The sequence below is a fragment of the Dromaius novaehollandiae genome, chromosome 8 (assembly GCF_036370855.1).
Source record: "Dromaius novaehollandiae isolate bDroNov1 chromosome 8, bDroNov1.hap1, whole genome shotgun sequence".
NCBI lineage: Eukaryota > Metazoa > Chordata > Aves > Casuariiformes > Dromaiidae > Dromaius > Dromaius novaehollandiae.
This window is the reverse complement of record NC_088105.1, coordinates 8,995,248-9,017,313: the sequence shown is the minus strand read 5'-3', so window position 1 is coordinate 9,017,313 and position 22,066 is coordinate 8,995,248. Positions and strand designations below refer to the sequence as shown.

Genomic DNA, 22,066 nt, shown 5'->3' with positions numbered 1-22,066 from the left:
ATGTTTCTTGACCATACGAAAGAACCTAGGCACAAAATAGATAAGCTGTGAAATGAATCAGAACCAGTTACACGAGACATTTAAATCCTTCTACTACACCTTCTGTTCCAAGAACTTTATTACATTGTTAATTTTAATAAAAACAGATCTACCATAAGTAGAGTTTTGAAGACATCCCTACCCAAACATACATTTCTCTTCCCTTGCTTCCCCCAGAAGTCCCACTATTATTGTTCCCCTTGATATGACAAATTCAACTAAGAACACATTCCATACTATTTTTTTTCTATTAGAAAAAGCTTCTAAGCAATGACTTACCTTTAAGAGAGCCAAGGCTACATGAAAGATAATGTTCAGACCCTGAGAATAAGAAGAAAAAGACTTGGGTCAGTGCCAGCATACAAATCTCTTTTCCGTATTAGTCGTCACCATTAAGTACCATAACTAGACGCTGTGAATCTCTACGGCACGCCTCTCCTTTCCGTGCTGCACTTCCAAGTTCATCATTAAACTCCTGGCTGAGGAGGAGGAAGGCTCTTTGCAAGCTCACTCTGCAGTTAAGCAGGTGCTACACGTGGCACAGGCCACCCCACCACCCTTTCAGGACCTGCCTGTCCTCGACTTTCACAAGCAGTGCAAAACACTGCAACAACCAGGCCATCAAGGAAATGTGATACATATTTTCTTTGATAGGGTTTGTGCCTGTTCACTGAAAGCTGTGATTATCCATGTACAATTTTTTATACTCAAACTCTAAAAAACTCCAAGAACAAATATCTTTTTTTTCTGAAAAGGCAAGACTATTTCAGAGTTAAGCAAACTGATATCTATATTAAATATTCTGCTTTCTGATTTGCAAAAGTTGGAAACATATGCACACAAATCCATTCAGTCAATAACGAAAGGGCAATGTCCAATTAATCTAAGCAAGCAGACAATACTCCACTTACTGGCAACACAGTGGTGAAAAGGATTACACTTCCCCCTATGTTGTATATAAAAATAGGAAATACCACACCTCTGCTTATGTTTAACAACTTTTTATTTTGGTGAGCAAGACTTTGAGATTTCCTCTGGGGAAAGGGGAATAAATGAATGTGTCTCCCTTACATCAGTCTAACTGAAAACACCCTTAGAGTCCTGCTTGCAAAACCAGCCAAGCGCAGCTCAGGTCAAACAGCATGGGGCAGCCGGGCAGGCAGGACACACGTTTCCGCTGCTGATGGAAGAGACTCTCCTGTCTCTACCAGCTTTGCCTATGTATCTTGAATATGTAACTTTCTAAATAGCTTTGTGATTGCCCAGATATGAAAAATACCATATACAATTCTCATTTGTTGCACTACGTGCTCAAATTGCTGTATTCCTAGCTTACTTTTTACAAATCTTCCTGCCTGTTTAATGCCAAGATAAACCTCTTCTTATAATGTCTTTGAGAGCCGATATCTAAGTGTCCCAACAGATTTTCACACAAATACTGTCATTGTAATACACGTCAGTGTGGGATAACAACAGGACTTTTTATATGGGAAACCTCCACTACACTGCACAAGATTTCAACGAATTTCTTGCTAATGCTGCACCACAAATTGTTTCAACAATTCTTAATAAAAATAAGCGGATAAACTGATTTGGCAAGATGGCAGCTTCTGAATCTTGGTGCCTTTGTACCAAATGTGAAAGTTTTAGCAGCACTTTAAAAATTACCTCTATCACATGTTATCGCCACTATTAAAAACTTCCATACAGTGGCATGAGAAGGTGCCTTGCAAAAGGGAGAAAACTGGCCACGTGTTTGGCAGCAAGCAGGAACACGCCATGGGTTAGGACTCGCCTCTGTTGGGAAAGCCCAAAGTCACAAAATTCAGGAGAGGCAGAAGCCGGGCACTCATCTGCCACTGCTGCAGAGGAAGCTGCGGGAAGACCCTGCATGTGCCCCTGAATATCGCTGCAGCTTGGGAAAGCCAGCAGCAGTCTCCCTCTCCAAGACATTTCTGCTTCTGCAATTCAGTGTGAAAGTCAGAGATCATATTTAAAACAAAACAAAACAGAAAAGCTGTGGAGGTTTACACATGCTATGAAAATCAGTCTTTACAAAAACCTACAGAAATTTTTGGGGGGCATTCTCAGGCAGAAATTTTTTTTTTTTCATGTGGATAGTATGGTGCCTCGAAGGGATTTTATCCATTAATGAGTCTTGGAAGTGCGACTACATGAGACATAATGAATATTGCAAGACTGCACCAATTAATTTGCAGCCCTATGCATAATCATGATGGTAACAAACCGACTTTTTCCACTAGAGGTCACAATTGTAGCAGGACTGAATCAAAAAAGCGTTAATGGGAAACCCTTTCTCCAAAGGTGCTAATAAATATTTCGAATACAACAGAAGCTATTTTAGTTTTTATACTTCATTTTAATAGAAAAATGTTTGACTGTGAATTTCACTCATGAGGTTGATGGAACTAGAGCACCAGCAGCAGCAAATTAAGGTCGCGATACCTCCATACCAGCGTCTCGTGGTTTTATTCCCAATATCCTTTACAGTTACAAGAATGAACCAAGGGCTTTTAACTCTTGCCTTTGTTCCAAGAGCAGCAGGACCAGTTAGAGGTGGCATCTCTAGACGGGTTGCTCCTGCCTTGCGCTTCCCCTGGGTTTTAGTGGCCCCGCCGGGCGAGGGGCAGGTCATGGGCTCCCTGACGGCACATCAGACAACCAGGCCACCGAGCAAGTGCCCTGCAATCAGATCTCCGCAAGGACTCTTCCAAGGGAAAGGTGATTCTCAACCCAAGGGGATATTTTAGACCGGTGAGGCAGCGATTTTGCAGGCAACGGCAATTTCATGCTGCCCAGCGTGGCCTTTCTGAGCCCGAGAGACTCAGCCCGGGCCAGCGGAGGTGGCATTCGGAGGAAAGGCTTCCTCCACTCCAGTCTCTGGATGGACAGCAGGGTGCTTTAGATTTCAAATGCGGTGCCTCACCCCCCCATGTTCACAACTCATTTTATAACACCACTGGTCCACATACTGCTTGGATTATTTTTCCCAGTGCTCAGAAGACTACTCTGACACAGCCAAGTTTGCTTAATGATTATGAAAAATGAGGCTAGCTCAGCTCATTTTTTCACAATCTCTTATTTAAAATCCTACTTCATTTACAACAGACAGATTTATAAGACTCAGCTTACACTTCTCCATCTATTTTAGAAGCAGAAGTACCAAAAATACCAATGTGTACCAGACACATAAATCATTGCTAGCAATATCCCTCCAGCAATTTTATAATGGAAATATGAAAGCACATACAAATCATTCACAGCTGGGAAAAAGGAGAGAGCCCATACTAAATAAGCTGTACATAATTACTTTTCAAAACCAAAGGTCACATGTTTAACTAGGCATTCTGAAATAAATACTTTCATATCACGCAGATCTCATCTCAATAAAATATTATAAAACCCTTTGCATACATGGAAGTTATAAATAGTTACCCAAAGACTCACTTACTTAATATACAACAGCCAAAATTAAAAACATAAAGCATTATTCAGCAAGAGCTAGACTCAGAGCACAGGAATGGTTAGGGGCTTGTCCTCATGCCATACTGCTTCTCGGTTATGCAGCCAGCGTCTTGGTGTTCAGCCTGAGAGGCTTCGCTGCTAGCGAGCGGATGAAGGGGGAGTACATGATCTGCCCAGCTCTCAGACGTTAATCCAGAGTCCCAGATCCCCGAAACGAGGCATGCGGATACACTTCCCCAAGGCGCTAGCCTTCTGCAGAGGGCTCAGCAGTTCCTGCGGCCCCCCGTCTCGGGGGCTAGCTGCCTCGCTCACATCTGCACAGTATCTTCTTTCGTCAAACAGGTGCCATTTAAGAACCCTCTTAAGCTTGTGTAGAAGCCTAGAGCATTTTAACAGACCTCATTAAGCTCAGGGACCTTGGGGAATGAACAAGCCCATCTCAAAGCAGACAGCTCTTGACTATCCTGCAGCCAGAACGGGCCAGCAAAGGGAAAATTTCAGAGTCTGTGCCACCTTACAGCTGCTCGTCTGTACCTGCTTATAGCTCCGGCTGACTGCACACTGACTGTTCTCAACTTCACAGAGACTTTCCAGTTATAAAGAGAGAGAGTTACATATATCCAAACAGAAACAGCACAGTTTTGTAATTTGTAACCCTCCATACCTACTGGGATGATAATGCTACGTGAACATTCATCATCCAGTAGCTCACCATTTTCCCATTCAGATTTCACTTCACAGAAGCATACTTTTATTTTAATTTGTATGGCAAAAGATCATACTCTCCAACACAGATTGTAGCTAAGGTTCGCATGGGCACAGCAGTGAAACCGTATCTCACACTGCTGTAAAAATGTAACACCTCAACTGCAAATGATACATGTGTGCACTGAAATTAAGACTGGCTTAAAATAATTGGAAACCTTATTATGTTAACTATCTTTCAGCGAGAGATTTTTGAAGATCCTTAACCCCCTCTGTAGCCAAGATTCCTTCTGCAGACAGAAGCACATTTTCAGAAGTCCCTCTGCACTTTGAGACAAGAGATAACTTTGGAAAATCCCTTGAAAGAAGACAGAAACAAAGGGGAACAAGCAGAGATGGCAATGATCCCATTAAAAGATTCGTAAATAATGAGATATCCGTAACAGGAAAGATTCCCTTAGAAGAGAGGAGGTATATTTACCCGCTTGACCTAGCAAGCCTACCAAGAGGCAGAAAAAAGGGAGGTAAGGGGGCAGCCAAGCAACACATGCTGCTCAACAAACGGGTCGACCAAAGAGTTAAGCCAAACAATTTAGTAATGTATCACCTGGACAACACTTGCATATGGGGCTGCTTTGGAATTTCTCTCCCACTTCAAAGCTCTTCTCAGATGACAGAAGTCTTGTGAGAAGGTAGGCTACAACGCTAGCACTGCAGGGAGAGACCAGCACTCTCCCACTCCGATCCAGACCATCTGACAAACGGTTCCACGGTTTTACAGCAGTACCCTCTGCATCATTTCCACAAACAAAAGGCAGCAAATCTCTTCAAAAAATATATAGGAAATTCATGCAATATTAGCGTTTCTTATCTGTGGCTTTGTTCCTAGATATGCATGACCTGTAGGAGGAAACAGTGACAATACCCATACAATACTCTCTACTGCTCAGCATCAGGTAGCGAAGATAAATGTGAGAGTCAACCAAGCACCTCTTAAAGGTCTGAAAAGCTTCAAGACTCACATGACATGTTATCAAAAGAACCACTTAACCTGTTCTGATTTTCTAATAACTGGATGTTTCTTTTTTTAAAGACAGATTAGCTATTCAACCGAAGTTAATTTGAAACTGTTTCATAATTATGTGTTCACTTGCACATTTTTCAAAGGAGCTGTAAAGGGTAATTGGGGTTACAAACTCAAAAGAAGAATTAAAATTCTATTTATGTTTTGGATTGCTTCCAGCAAAACATTTGTTTGGCAACTAGAGTATGCTGAGAACACACAATAAACTTTAGGAGTATCACAAATCCGTTTATGTTGCTGACACCATAAATACAAGGTCTGAAGCTCAAACTTCTCTTTGTAAAGCAATGCAGCCTTGGAGCACATTCTGCAGGGATATGCCTATTATTTAGTATCTTTTACTCTGATGTCGTTTTTATAGCTTGTACACACATTCTAGTTTAATGACAAGACAACTAAGGAAAAGAAAGGTCAGCTGTCTTTCCAATAAAGAAAAATGTAAAAAACACATTTCTGGTTACAAAGATTTACTGTACTCATGCACAGGGCGCGTGCAGGCATGTGCACGGGTGCTCCACGTCATGTAAGTAACTTACTTGCTTTAGTTACTAAAATACTGTTTGAATTAGTAGCTCTTGCTAACCCAGCAGCACATGCACGGTTCAAGGAAGGAATGAGAGAGAGAGACAGACAGAGATCCTGTGCTGGCTCACACGCCACCAAAAGAATTTTTAAATTTCACTGGAAAAGTCCTTTATAATTCTTGTTCTAGTAGGCTGAAAGCAACTTAATTTTCACATTCCAGGTTGACTCCATAGAAGTAAAAACCAGAAAATCACGATCTCGTTATTGCATAATATAGCAAGCTTTGTATAAGAAACAGATATAGCTTTCTTAAAAAACAGTTATCTTGGCGAGAGAGAGAACACCAGTGCAAAGAGAGCTCACGCCGAAGACCGAGGCACAGCCCGCTTCTCGAACCAGGCTTCCTCCAGTGAGTCAGTGTAAATCACCTGCTATGGTAACTCACAACGGGAAACCCTACAATGCCAGAAAGAAGAAAGGAAAATACAGAAGTCTCCATCCTGATGCTATGATGATATGTATAATATACAAACCCAAATTAAAACCAGTTGGCTGAATTATTAGATAAACAGATAGCAGGGAGATGGTAAAAGTGGCACCACGGAATTCAGCATTTATTGTGTCACCTTCTGTATTTGATATTATGGAAAGCCAGAAGATAAATACTACCAGGCAACCTTCATCCTGTATCAATAAGTTTGGCATGAAATTGTTCGGTTTTTTTAATAGAAATGAATATGATTTGGGAGTATAAGGGAATATTTACATGTTTCAGGCGATTTGCACATAACTTGCTGCTGAGACGCTGCTATGGATGGGTGAAGGCAGACCGCTATGAGATTAATACTTTTTTCTCTTCAGCTTCTGTGACAATTACAATTACAACCACGGAATAAGTCATTTTCACATATAAAATTGCTCCCAGGCATCTGGCATTTCTGCAGTGGTAGGTTCTTAATTCGCAGGCAGCCGGGTACAGGACAGCAGCCAGGTACGGGACGGCGGCGTGCTTTCTTCCTCTGCTTGACCAAGCCACACACGAACATCAGCTCCTGGCACTTCTGGCTTTCAGAGGTATAAAGCAGGGGCTTCTCAGACACTCCTCGCCCTCGCCCAAATCTGATTGATATGGGGACAAAGAAAGGGGCCTGAATGTGCACTGTGCATCGAGGGCCTTAGCAGGCCTTTTTGTGCGCGCGCGCGTGTGTGTGTATGCATATGTGTGTGTATTCATATTTATATGTCTACGAAGAGACCTCAAATCTCTGCAGAAAGCCAAGTCGACCAGCTCACGGATGGAAACAGGCAACGGCCGTGTCTGTCTCTGCCTTCGCCTCTCAGTCCCAGCAGGCATTGGAACGGGAAGTGCACTTGCTGATTTTCAGCAAGAAAAACACAGTATGGCCTCAGAGACCAATTACAAAGTAAGGGAGAGGGTTTTGGCAGAGGCAGAGCGCGCCATCCTCTTCCTGAAAAACACTGCCCGACCGACGTGGCCGCCCGGCTCTGTGCGCGCAGGGCCGCTCTCCCGCTCGTAAGCGCTCCTGAGCGCTGCCAAGCCCGCCCGGGGCACGCCGCTGCTCGCATGCGGCAGAGGGCACTAGTGCTAAGCAAGCGTGGCGGAAAGGTACTGTATTCCTAGAAAAAGCAACCAAGAGAACATCAAGCAGTAAGCAGCTAAAATGTTTCAGCAGCAACGGGGAAACTAACTCAGAGAGACACTGGGACGCTGGATTGGATGCCTCTCCCCTCCGCGGCCCAGACCAGGCCCTTCACTTCGGTCCCTCATCTTGGCTAACTTTGCACCTGCATCTTAAAAATATTTTCTGAAGCAGAAGCAGCCACAGCATCTTCCGACCACGCCATTTATCAACATCCCCCAAAAGCTCCCTTCTCTTCACAGAAGTTATCTCGAAGAGCAGACTGCTGGGAGACCGTTCTTCCTCTGTTCATGCTGAGCATTTATCGCCAGCCTTGTCCTAAAAGCGCATAAGTTATTTTGGGGATAAACAAGCTGCAACTATGAATGAAGACGTATAAATTACAGGTGCTCGCAGGAACAGCCAGACAGCCCAGTGCAGAGGGTTATGTTAAATCTGCAGCTCTCCGAGAGCCTCCTGGATGCACTCTATAAAATACCCTTTCCCTCAACCCAAACTTGAGTTCTCTTAAACCCTGTATAGCTTTAAAAGGGAACGGAACATTTTGTGTTCCCCTGTCCCCGCGGCAATGCAGAACATTGTATTACACACCTCCGATATCTCTGCTGCTGACTGAGATTTCATATTCAAACTCCTAAAACGTCTTACGACTTGCGGTTTGAAAATAACTTACGATTCTTTATCATTGTAATTTGAATCATTTAAACAAACACCTACACTATTAAAAGTTCCTCATCCACAAAATACGCAATCAAATATGACATCTCCTTTCCTTTTTAGTTTAATTTTGGTCCAGTACCGAAAAATCCACAGTGGAATAGAGCTGTAGTCATGAGACAAATTAAGCTAAAATTACTTTTAGCATGACCTTAAATAACTCATCTAAATACATAAAAGCATAAAAATCAGGGCCAGAAAACCTGAGCTAACCCCACTGTAGACCTCAGGATTTTTGCAATGAGAAAGATGATAATAGCTGACATGTCAGCAGATGCTTTTTCGTGCATAAAGTTAATTCCTATTCTCAAAATTATCTAACTAAATGTCTTTGCATACATTTCTAGAGGGAAGGCATCACCTGAATTGTCTTGCTTTGTTTTGCCCAGCAACATTTAAAGTTGCATCTATTCTATGAGGTGAGAGACTTTACACATAGCCTATGCATACATATATTATTTTAATATTTAATAACACGGCACATCTGTAGCAGTTTTTTTATAAAAGTAATCCTGGAAGAAGCTCTGTAATGACATTTCAGATAGAAGCCCTCTTCTTCCGCACTACTGATACTATCTGTTGTCTTATAAACGTGACTACGTTAACTAAGAATTGTGTAATCCAACGCCCTTTTATAAAGACAGGTTCTGATAATAGGAACTTGTGCATTACTATGCGGCATGAGAAGCAAAATATTTCACCTGTTCTGAGACTAACTAGTTCACTGGCACTTTTTCCTTCAGAACAGCAAATCCTGGCTCTAGCAAACCAGCATCACTCCGCTGGACGCCTATGTTCAAATCCTGGTCTTTCCTACCCGCAGCCAGAGCATTATAGAAACGACCTCTTCTCCTTCACTGTCAAGTGCCTTCTTCAATCAAGTCAAAGCTACCTGCAACAGTCCCAGAAAGCAAACCTCTACCTCTCCAGTCTCCTTCCAGGCAACACGGTGGCCGACAGAGGCTGCAGAAAGGAGAGTTCGCTCTCTAACAGACACATTGCGAAGCACTGTGGATAAAAAGAGACAATCTAAATGCCAAAGTCTGATTGTCTATATACCTAAAAAGGAAGCCCAGGCTTCTCCAACTCACAAGTATAACATTGACTTTAGTTTTGTAAATACTATTAAATACTGCAGGAAGTTTCAGCATAAATCCGTATCTACTTATAATTTAAGCCCAGCTTGTAAATATATGCTGTTACTGTTCTAAAATAGATTTTATTTTTAGCAAGCCCCATCTCCCGTTGTATAACCATTTACTAAAACATGCATCAGTGAAGGGCTAACAAATGCAGACAATGTGACAGACAATAGCTAATTCCAAAAAGTTGAAATTTGCTTCCTCTATAGGTCTACGGATGACAAAAAACTGTATACAACATTTTATTTAATTCACATTTCATCTGAGCGTAGATTTACAGAGGAAGTGGGTTTGTTCCTGACAACTCCTGAGGAAGTTTAACAAATTAAAATGTTAATCTGTTCCTTCTCAGCTGAACTCCCCTGATGGAATCACAGAGGTATTTGACAGTGACAGATAAAAAACAACAGGCTTTTGTGATAGCTGCTCCCGAGTTAGCGCTAACGCACAACGACAGCCGGGCGCATCGTCAGAGCGATCCCATACAGCTCCGTGTTTCCTGCCACATCCGCTTTTCAGCAAGACGTACGTGAGACGGGCATCGAATCTTCGGTGCCAATGATGGTCATTCCTCTAGCACTTTCATTACTTCGTTATGCAGCAGTGCGCCCAGCAACCACGTCTGAACAGCACGTTTTAGCTCTCCCAAGGCGCCCCTTTACTAGCACCAAGTCACGTCTTGCAAGATTCCTAAAAACACCCATCAGTCTCCATTATTGCTGACAGTTTCTCAAGACTGACCATGAAAGTTATTTTATACACAGTTTTGTGTGCAATACTTCATAAACACAGGCCAAGGAATGGCAGTGCCTAGGTTTCAACCTGCAGTTCTTCCACTGCTCTGCTGCGTGGTCCTGGGAAAGGTAGTTTCACTTCTCCGCTACTGGATAAATTAGCAAATACTAAATAATTACTCAAAAGTGACAGATAACCAGTTGCATCTCCTTCTATTCCATCTTGATCATAAAACGGCAGCTCAGTAGTCAAACTATTAATTTTTGTAACAAGACTATGTGATTACTGACACTGAAATATAGAAATATCTGTACCAGCCCAGAACAGGCAGCAGGCAGTAGTGTTTTATATATAGTTCTTAAAAGGGGAGAAACACAATCCTCACGTATTTTATATCCCCAAGAACTGTATGCAAAAACAGCCATACAAACTTAAAAGACAGGTTTAGGTCTTTAGATTTAAGATTTAGGTTAATAACGGGATGAGAGCTTGAGCTTTGACCTTTCTGAGTTTTGGCAATATTGTCTATACTGTTCTAAGCATTTTCTTTTCTAAGCAGAAAATTTCATGAAAAATCATAAAATGCTTACAGTTTGCCTGTCAACTGATTTTCTCTCTAAATGCCTATTTAAGATCACTTACTCGTTGCTTTTTAAATATGTATTTTAAGCTTTAATTTTAAATTGTAAATTTTAAAATGCAAAGCAAAAGTTAAATGGCAACTCCATGATCCTCTCTATCATTATCCAGGGGCAATTCTTACACTGGGGACAGCTCTATCTAAACCACACGCACATTGTCTAGATAAGTCGCTATTTTTGAGGGTGACTTTAAATAAATAATTTTAAAACTGGTAGAAGGAAACGGCAAAGCAGAGCAGGCTCTCAAAGAATTCAATAACAACGTCATGTTGATAGACAAGACTGACAAGTCCAAATACAACTCTGAATCTCATCAACAAAGTTCCTCTTCCGTGCGAACAGAAATAGCAAAAGAGGAGATTAATGAAGCAGCTGAAGCAGGCAGCTGAAGGGAGCTTTGCAGAAAGGTCTCCCGATGACGCTGACATGTTAAAATTCATCCACTAAGGCAGGCTCGGGGGCATCCAGTTTGCTGTAATCACTGGAAACTTTCAACTGGATGAAGGGGTTGGTTGGTCTCTTTGGATTACAAGTAGTCAGACACAAATTAAGCTTTATATGGAACATGCTACCATGGAATATCTCTGCGAGGCCAAAATTGTCTTCAAGCTTTTGTCACAGGAAAAACGAACACCACCAAAACATTCCCTCCTCTAGATAAGGGTGGCTGACAGATTCTGTCCTCCAGCTACAGAGGCATTTTTCTGAAGCAATATCCTAAGGCCACTGGAAATCTGGGGGTTGAATCACATCCTCAGTAGCTGGACATGGTGGAAATAAAAGAAAGGAAGGTCAGAGGAAGACACCAGGATATTAGGACTTGGAAATGTAGAGGACATGCCAGCTCCAGAGGCAACTTCCAAATTAGTATGAATTTAAACAAAATTGTTCTTTCTATCAAGTAATGTTTAATGTGAAAACGATGAAAAGACCTTGGTCATAATAGCATGCACTAACCATTTTAATGAGATTTTTAAAATTTCTTAACAAAAATAAATTCTCATATTGCAAAATCAGCTATTTAAATTTCCTTTCTTGCAAATTTTCTCCCAAGTTTCGGTGCTCCCTATTTAACAAGTCTCTCTCCTCCCTTTCCATAACATTTTGCAAGCCCATCCGCACACACATGCACGTACGCACTGCTGTTCTCTGGTCTCTCTCTATCTTCTGCATTGTCTTCCTCCTCCCATGACCAGAATCTAACACTCTATAAATGATTTTTCAAGCTACGTTAAATATCGCCCTGTTCCCATCAACCCCCATTCCTCCCAAACATCCCCCACTGCTCCCAAACCCTCGCCCTGTCACCGGCCGACCCACCGCCTACCTCCTTCTGCCTGCTAACAAGACCTCCTGCACGGCCGGCTGGAGGGCCGGCCGCGCCAACCGCCGCGCTCAGCTCCAGGGATTATCCCTCATCATCCCCATGATTATTCCCCGTAACGACATCTATTATCTCTTCCAGCCACGGCTAAGAACTAGAGAGACAAATCCCGTTCAGAAATTCCTGGGCGACACAAAACGTTAACCCACAGTCCGAATGGCTTCCCGGGGACCGGAGAATCTCCCCAGGAGCGCCCAGCTTGCAGCACCCATTCAGCTTTTTTTGCTTTTAAACTGTTTTTTCTCCCCCCAACGTTTTTCTTTCATAAAAGAGTTGCTTGGGATGTAAACAATTTGTCAACTATAGACCAGACAGGGATACGGAGAACACACCCATCAGGAGGGAAGTTAAAGGCTATTTACAATTCATCTGCATTTATGACAAATTAAGAGAAGGCTGGAAGCTTGTTTTAAAAAAAAAATACAAGGCAGCTCACTTCAAAGCCTTTTGTTTTTTGAGGTTTTTTTTTTTTTTTTAAGAAGACTACGATCCACTGTTAACAGCTGCAACTGTTTTTTTCTCCTTCCAGTTGCTGGAATTACAGGCATGCTGTTTTGTCAGAGATAAAGCAAAGAGCAATTGAATGCAGACAAAAAATATTTCTGACTGCTCCCTGGCTCCTTCTGGAGCTGACTGGGCACACACTTTCACAGTACGATTTCAGGCTGCCACTGAAGAATTACTTCTTTCCTACCCTGTCTATGCCATATGCCTTCAGATTTCATCTTCCTTCTAGGATGAGGGTCAGCTAGGGTTTTATTTTAATACAATTTTAATCCATGCTCCTCTGACGAGTTCTCAGAGCTGCATGTTATTTCAGACTAGCTGATGCCTGAAAATTAATAATGGTTTTCTGATAGTCTACGCTGTCGCCCCACTACGTTATCGCCACGTTGCCCCACTGTTTCTCAAGAGGTCTTCTTAAAATCAATCTTAAGGTATCTTAAAATCAATTTTCTTACCATTTCTGATTTATTTTTAGCTGCTGTAAAAGAGGCTCCTTTAGCGTTATGGGATTACCCTGACAAATGCTGGCAAGTTTCCCTTTCTCTAGCAAATCCTCCTTTTGCTCTCACTTTCCCCTCAGATTCTTTCACCTTTTTTCCAGAGTAATTCCTTCAGACACGCTGAGATAAACACTGACAGATGTGACATGAACACTAATGTTTTCAGAGTTGCTGCTTTTTTCATTCTAAATACTAAACCTGTATTAACCATGACTAAAAGATTTCTTCAGCATATTTTATCATCAAGCTTAATATAACAAAAAGCACAAGAGCTTCACACAGAATGCAACTATACTGCTAGCACAATAATCACCACTATGATTCACTTTTTGTACTTACATTTTATATTTTTTGATATTTTCTACTTTCTGAAAACAGTTTCTTATAAAGGTCGTTTCTGAAAGCAGCTGTACATCAGGAACAGAATGAAGAAAATGCTGAACTGACAGCGAAAGATCAAATCTACGCCCCAATCCCATCCCGAAAATAAACTCACTGACAATTCCCAAGCGATCAAGGTATTGTGTTCATCTGCTGCCTGACTACCTCTGCAAAGAGGAGGACGAGGGCAGGAAAATTAAGAGCTCCTCTTTTTGCCTTCTCTACTGCTTACTTAAAATAATTAAGACTCTGAAAGAAATAGAGCTCGGGTGTGTCCAAAGTGAAACGGGTTTATGTGGAAAAGTGAGACCATTTCTCCTTTACTCCCTTTCACACTTACTGGGTACCTGGCGATATTTACCTAGCTCTTTTTGATACCTGAGCACCAATATACATAAGAAGCAATACCATCTCTATGTCACAAACAAGGAGGCCGAGAGTAATGTCTGTGATTCATCTAAAGTCAGAGACTAAATCAGTGGCAAATTCTAAAGCAGGTTTAATATTACTGATGTCCGGACTTCTCACTGACAAAACAAGTACTAACATTTTACCAAAAGAAGTATTCCAGACTATCAATCCAGTCTATCTTTTTTCCAAAATGAAGTGCAGATATGTCTACAAGACAGAAACATAACATTCTGTGCTGAAACGTATGTATATTTTGGTTGAAACAATAGGAAAAAAGGAAGAAAAAAACCAAGCAGCTTCATCCAACTGTGCTGTTTGGCAATTCTTACTAATTAATATTAGGCTATCAAAGCAACTTGCAATACCCTTACCATCTTTGGACATTCTGAATTGGAAAATCAGTTTAGAGCTTTCCCACCAAGAGCCTACTCTTGACAGAATATGAGGTATCTTCAAAAAATTAGCATCCTTAATTTTGAATCAATTATTTAACAAATCAAATGAAGAACAGATGTGTGCATCAGAAATTCCTATTTAGACTCCTCAGCAAAGAATGAGGCAGTCCAGAATACTAATTTTAAAACCAAACCAGTGTTTCATTGAACACCTCTTCAATGTACCAACCATTTCTAAAGAATTTAGTTATATGCTGTTTGAAATTAAACAATGAATGACTCCAATAAAATGAAATCAAAAGAGAAAAAAGTTCTTCGCTCATTTGTTGGGTGGAGGGAGGTCTTTCTGATTCGAGTTTGTAACATTTTACCTCACAGAGTAGTAAGTCAATGATGTGGAAGACCATGCAGAGTGGAAACTTGGCAGTAAAAAGAGTGAGAAACCACTGGGATGCATACATATGAGCTTCCAAATTCAGGTCTGAGAAATGGCTATACAAGTCAGGCAACTGCTCCTAGGGAAAAAGAAAAAACAAACGCTTCAATACCACTCATTAATCTTCTGAGTCCATGAGAAACACTGTCAGCAAATACCAGGCTGCTAAACACTGAAGAACGGAACAAAATTAAACTCTGGCTGCTTTTGAGCAATGGAAGTATGTTTTTTCATAAATTTCCGTGTCCATGATTATAGTTTTTTTAGTGAGATGCCTGCCATATATTCTGTTTTAGAGAAGGTACTGTAAGATTATAGTGAGAAATTACAGAATCTTAAAGAGAGGAAAGGCAGAGTAGTTGTGAAATGTGTGCCACGCATGGTGTATATTTTTAAAAGTTATTCCTTAATTGTGTCTTGTTACAAATGCATCTGCTAAAAAAAAAAAAAGGATATTGGAACAAGATATTCAGCCTGCAGACCATAAAACAACAAAGTACATTATAACTTTCACAATTGCATGAGACAATTTCTCCAGCTAGGCAGCATATATGAGCAATGTAAAATTAGCGCTGGTAATTCTAGTGTAGGTTAATTACATATGCATCTTCAGTTACTAAATAAAAATCTTTGTTAAGGTATGTAATGTAAATACTGAAAAGACCATATACCAAAGTAAAATATTAAATGAATTAGTATTCTATTTGCTATGTAGAAAATATGCATAAATCAACAACTGTGGTCTGTGAACTTTTTTGTTTGTTTTTAATACATCTCACAGAAGGAATTATGATCACCTTTCTGCTCTGGGCAGTTGACCCAAACAGCTAGCTTTCTCTACAATAACAGAAGCACAGGTCAAAGCTTACTGGACTATTAATAGCTGCTTATTAGTCACAACAACAACTTGCAACGGTTCATTTATGTTAAGTTGCTCTGGACATGAAATAATTACATCTGAGAAAAAGGAGCAAGGTATTTAAATCACAGTCAGATCTACAAAATGACCTAACACTCGATTCATATTTCATAATCACCAGCATGTCCTGATTTGCCTGACCTCTTAACCAACCATCACAAGTCACACAAAGTAGGACACTGATGTTGGCAGTCCAAAAGATTCCCTGGCCTTAATAGACCACAGAAATTCTCTTTAAGTGACATCACCAAATAGAGAAAGTAAGCAGAGACAGGAAAGAGGGAAAAAAAAGCATACCTACTTTGCTTGGATACAAAGATTAGCAGTAAAATTTTGTGTATGAAAGCCAAAAGAAAACAGAAATAAAACTGACTCACAATGTTTGGATTTAGATATTACTCTTCCCTGAATATGGGGCTGATGTATCCAAGTTTTTGTCCAACCCCACCTCCAAAAGGAGAGGCTTTTTATTGTCCAGTAGGTTATGGAAGAAAAGCATCAGCCTCCTCCTCATGCCAGTATTTCAATTTATGAAAGTACAAGAATTTTTTACCCTGGCCCCACCTGCATTAACTTCTCCAGCTGGAAAAATTTGCAATGGAGATCTTCAAAGTTATTTCTGTAGAGGTCCCTCAAGCCGTAGTCATACATTATTTTCACCAATACACAGAACGCTTGCTCCTCTGGCATCTGTTTGGAAAAATACACAAACGTAATTTAAAAAAAACTGAGCTGAGGTTGGAAATTCCTTATACAAATGCACACATACATCCACACTTAAATCATTTATGCATGATAGATTCTAAACCAGGGACATATTAAAATTTTCATCATGGCACTCTGTATTTAGAATTAAGCAACTACAATCTCAAGGGAAATGTTCTCCTTGATGAGCACCTTGGTCTGGCTCTGTAAAAGTCTCTTTGAAGAAAATGTGGGATGAGATCATAGGTTCATATAAGCAGACATGGCTACAACTGCACGACTGTCATTGGTATTCTTTCTACCAATACGTAAGAGATCAGCCAGTACATAACTCTCATCTACAGAACAACAGTGAAAAAAAAGAGAAAGAAAAACGGCAACCCAAGACAGTGATTTCTACTGAGAGAGACTTGGTTAACTGGGAAGAACATCTGAGAGCACTAAAGGATAACCAACCCTCACTGAGAATAATACTTATTTACTTTCATCCAAACCCTAGGACATCTAATGCTCTGAAGTCAGGCCTCCCAAGACGGATGCAGAAATAACAATGTTTGCCTTCAGAACCTGGTCATGAGACCAGGAAGGCTGATTCCATCCGTTAAGTCACGGCCTTTTCAGGAGCCTTATCTCTATAGCCTCTGTATTTCATCCTGACCGAAACTCCTTATCCAATAGAATTATAGCAAGGGACAAACTATGTGAGCCAGTCTAAAATTACGTTCAGTGGCTTGAACCCATTGAAAGTTGAGTTTGTGTGAACGCTTGTGGCATCAAACTTCCACTGGTAAGACATCTCCCCCACTCCCCCTGCCTTCAGGGAACAAAACAGTAAGATATGCATAAGCAGAGTCACGGCAGACCCCAAATCAGGTCATCAATCACTTAAAAAAAAAAAAAAATCTTCCTTTTGCAGGCACCAGACTGTTATAACTGAAAACAATTATCGAGTATCAAGAGTGACAACTCTTGACCTTTTAGTATATCCCTTCATTCACCCTCTTGCCAACCCCTCAGCAAATATCAGCAATAGATAAAAGCTCAGTATTTTCTTCAAAGAGAATTTTAGTCTCTTGATATTCACCTCCAGGGTTTCATCTTTTATGGTTTAGGCTATGATTATGCTCTGTCTCCAGGGCCACAGTTGAAGCAGATGCTTTCATTTTCAGCCAGCATATATGACTAACTAGTTAACATCAAGAAACGCCAGATCCACTGCTAGCGATCTGAATGGGCTAAATTCACCTAGAACGAGCTGTTACGAATCTCAGATCTCTTTACCACAATTTTAGCTGGATAGAATGATCCCCACTGACAGCAGATAAAGGCTGCAGACAAAGTTAAGGAAAGAAATAGCTTTATGCTGGCCAAAAAGATTGAATCTGCTCTATAACAAGATGAATGCAATTTTTTTTTAATCCTCTTAGAAAAGGAAATGTTATAAATGGCATATTAAAATGAGTGTAATTGCCATTTAGTATTCCTTCTGTACAGGGCAATTTCTTCTAACTCCAGAAACACTAGAAATGAAGGTGATCCTCTACAGTAATGATGGCATACGGCTAAATGACAGGAGCCAAAGTACCAGTCAAATGTCAAGAACGTGACACCCATTCATTTCTAAGCAACTCTGAAAATGGATTATTTTTCAAGTGGAAACTAAAATTCCTTCTTTAGGTACATTTTTAACTGCAAAAAAGGCATAGATAAGCTCATTTTCACTATATGTGGGATCACAATGAGACTAATTTCACATTTATCTTGAAGAATCTAAAGCTTCCCTGTAACACTTTTATTGGGTAACATGCTCCTTAAATCTGAAAGAAGTCACAGATCTCTTTAGGAACTGTGACTTATAGTTAAAATAATCTGAATTTGGTTTCTTGGGAACTATGTATGTAACATGCATATCCCCTACAGCCCTACACAGAACCACAATATGAAATGATTCCAATCATGATTAATAATTTATTAATTAAAGCCTGATAGAGAAAGCAGGCAACAGCATAAATAATAGTGGTTGGGATTTGTATTTTTTCCCCCCATGTTCTTTACAGTACTCATACAGCTTAAATCTGCTGCTTATCCTCTGATATATCATGGAATTTAAGCAGATTGTGAATACAAAAACTGTACATTTATCTATCTACACATGCACACACATATATGAAATGAAGATCAAAGTTTGTAAAGTTTTTGGTTACAGGCTAAAATATCATGCTTCAAATTCAGTTTTCATTCAAAAGATTTTATAAAATGTCCTTAGGAGAGAAAGTTTAATTGAAAATTAATGAGACTCTGCTCCGGTTAGCTGCCCTGAGAACATCTCCCAAAGCTGAATTCCTTATAAATGCAATGGGAGTTTACCTAGATGAGAATCAGATTAAAAGAAAATACTAATATATAACAAATCAATTTCAGGTTTTGGTACTTGATAATTTTAAAAACAGATAACCCTTACTGTCAAAAGTTAAAATGCTACAAGATATATTACTTTCATCTATTAAAAAGACTAATTAATCTTGAATTAATGGATTTCGCCTAGATAGATGAAATACATTCACGAAGATACAAACCATTTATACACTATTTGCCAACGAGCAATAAAAAGATAATGAACACAGACAAATAAACAACAGTTAATACCTGTCAAACAGTATGTTACAGTACTACTGTTTCTAAAGCTGCTTTGGCTTCAAACTACCAAAGCTTTCATTTTGCAATGCACTCACGTGAAGAAGTAGCACAGCTGCAAGGAAAGACTGTCCCTGGCAATAGCCAATGTCTTCATCATAGACAGAATACGCCTAGAAAAAACAAAAGTCACCAAACATTTCAAATCTGTGCACGCAATATCAAAGTGTATTTTAATCAATGAGATATTCAGAGTATGTAATACTATGGAGGCTAAAAAGATAAAGAGAGTGAAATCGAAACCATCCTCGAACAGGCTCTCAGCACGCTTACAGCATGCACAGCTCATCCTCAATCTTCCACACACACAATATTTGTAATTTTTTTTTTTAATCATGAAAAGATTTGGATGCAACCTCCCTTCCCTTAAACCAGGGACAATTCTGCTGAAGTCAGTACTGCTGTAATGATGCTGATATAACAAGCACGAGTTAAGAGCTCGGCTAGTTTGCGCGATGGGGAGAGCGCTTGTTCATTTGTTTCTGGAAAAACAAACTCTTACATCAAGTAAGTACAGGACCGGAGCATCTTGGTTAGGAAGCCACTGAGGATGATTCCAGGGTGAAAATTTCACCAGAAACAACTTTTCCATGTCCTGACTATGCTGAAAAACGAGCAAGACGCATTTTCTTATGGTAAGATTGCCATACTGCCACGAATCTTTACTGAAGAAAAAAAGCTTTCGCAAGCTTTTGAATGCTGAGTTCAGGAGAATAAATTTCACCATGCACCTTTCAAACGTCTTTTGTACTTTAAAACATTTAATAATATTTTAGAATTGAAACTGATTTTTTTTCTCCTGAGAGCCTAAGAGTGATTCTTTTCTTTCTTCAATGTTTTAAGAAACTGTGAAGCAGTTCACAGTTTTGACACTAAGAGTATTATCAGCGGTGCTCGCTAAAGCGAAGGGTTAGCATCTCAGATGGGTACCACGGGAGTCCCCCCAGGCCACTGACAGGTAATTTTTCCACAATTATAACAGATGAAGGCTACAAGGAGGTTGCCCTTTAATATTATGGCTATCCTTTTTACTAAATGAATGCTAAAAATGTAGAACGACCCTCATTCACATAAGCTTTTAAGGGACCTTACGGTCATTATTAGTATCAGAAACGCCCTGTTTGCTGACACCAGCCACAGGCTGAGCCCTTCCGCGGAGAGACCGCGACACGGTCCAGGTCTGAGCAAACTCTACATTAACAACGACGTACCACACGTAACGCAACGATACGGTTTACGTGGACATTTTACGCTGTCTTATTTTTCTGAAGGAACAATTTATAATAAATAACACTAATATTTCCATAGTACCCCCATCACAACCTCTCTTGAGTATATCACAGGTGCTGTGGTTTCATTACTGCATCCGTAGAAAAAATTAAAAGCACTAAAACTAACACACATCTTCAGCATTCTTGCTATGCCCTAGCTGTACTACTTCACATCGTTATTAGAATTACCTTCTAAAAGATTAAATATGTGGGACAGACAATAAAATAGCATCGCAAGCTGCAAAGCCTGCACGATCTGCCCACAGAGCCTCTGGTAATACCTCTGTACCTGGGCTCTGTGGCAAGGGTTTAATGCAGCCCCTCCGCCTTGCTTGCTGCTCTCCCCGGGCCACGCTTTGTGAATACAAAAATTGCTTTGTAAAATATTACGATACTATCCCAGTTTCAAACTGAAGGTCTAAATTTATTATGTCAGCATCAGAGGTCCTAAATTTTTAAGAAAGTTGGGCTAAGGTTGCCCGGCCAGGGTTGCCTTTCTCTTACTATTAAATAACAAGGCCCCAAAGGAAAATAACCAAATTTGCCTTTCCCCTCTCTCCAGAGAGACGTCAGAGGAAGCTCGGGATCTGAGGGATCTTGGGGAAGCGCAAGCCGCAGCAGCACTGACAACAGGGCCGGCCGTCGCGCGCCTGCCTCGCGCGTCTTGTGCCCGGCACGGACCTGGACCACGCAGCTTTCCTGAAATACTAGCATGTGCTGAAAAAATTGTATCGCGCCTTTTTATGCTCTCGGAAGCAATCCAGCTACATGAAAAAAAAATCACTGCTTTCAATATTAACTGTAGGAAAATGCTTCAGTCTTGTTCACGCCCTTTCACTCTTGTCTAGGGCACGTGAACCCCAAACCACGCGTGTCCCTCACACAGTATTTCCAAAGGCAGCTGAACTCAGTCTTCAGAAGTTCAGGACTTGGCCCCAAAAGCCACGCGCCCCCCTCCCTCCCTCCCGGCCAGCAGCACTAACGCCGGCGCCAGCGCTGCCTGGCAGCAAGGCCCGGGCCGCGACCGGGCCGCGGGGACGCCCTTCTCCCAGCTTTCCGCTTTCGTGCCGATCCACCGAGACCGAGAAAGAAGAAATTCCAAAGAATTCTGCAACGATTCAAGGAGAGAGCGATAAAGGACAGAAAGCGAATATTCCCTTACAGGGCATTGCTGCTTATTACTACTGCTTGGTAAGAAGCTCAACCGTGGCGCACAGCTCCTGGCCGACCGTCCTTCCCAAGCATGGTGGGTGGCGTTAATTAGAAGAGAGGTGACAAAACGGCTCTAGCCAGAGAAGTAAATACGCAGAACAACTCCGTAAGGGTAGAACAGCAGGCTCAAAACTTGGAATCGGAAAAAGGGATGCTGTCTTGAAAAAAAAAATTATTTAAAATTACTCTCCTTATCTGTATTGGATTAACACAAATACACTTTCCGCTTTTAAATTAATATTGCATATGTCTAATTAGTACCATCACTGGTTAATAATAATAATAATTAAAGTAAGAATTAAAAAAGAAAAAACTCCAATCGGTTAAAGAAGAGTATTTTTCTTTCTTTCTGTGTGTCCAGAAATCTAGCAGTACACACATGCCTAATACTTTATTTCTCTAGTATTCCAAAGAGATGTTTTATTTCTGCTTTTGAAAGGCTAACTCCATTTAGAAACAGATACGCAAAATAACAAGTAACAAATTTCACTGATTTTTTTCATGCTATATAAAAAC

General features: G+C 40.6%; 1 protein-coding gene across 9 annotated transcripts in view; it reads right to left on the bottom strand.

Moving 5' to 3' along the window:
• The window catches only part of RABGAP1L (RAB GTPase activating protein 1 like), a 263,348-nt gene that overhangs the window by 76,375 nt on the left and 164,907 nt on the right, over window positions 1-22,066 (bottom strand). For 8 of the 9 annotated variants that reach the window (XM_064515591.1, XM_064515588.1, XM_064515592.1 and 5 more), the window contains 4 exons: window positions 19,106-19,180; window positions 16,233-16,358; window positions 14,685-14,828; window positions 319-360 (listed from right to left, as the gene is read on the bottom strand). In XM_064515591.1, the coding sequence (XP_064371661.1) occupies window positions 319-360; window positions 14,685-14,828; window positions 16,233-16,358; window positions 19,106-19,180 (387 nt within the window). The remainder of the gene's footprint in view (window positions 1-318; window positions 361-14,684; window positions 14,829-16,232; window positions 16,359-19,105; window positions 19,181-22,066) is intronic. The other variant, XM_064515593.1, reaches the window with a different exon arrangement.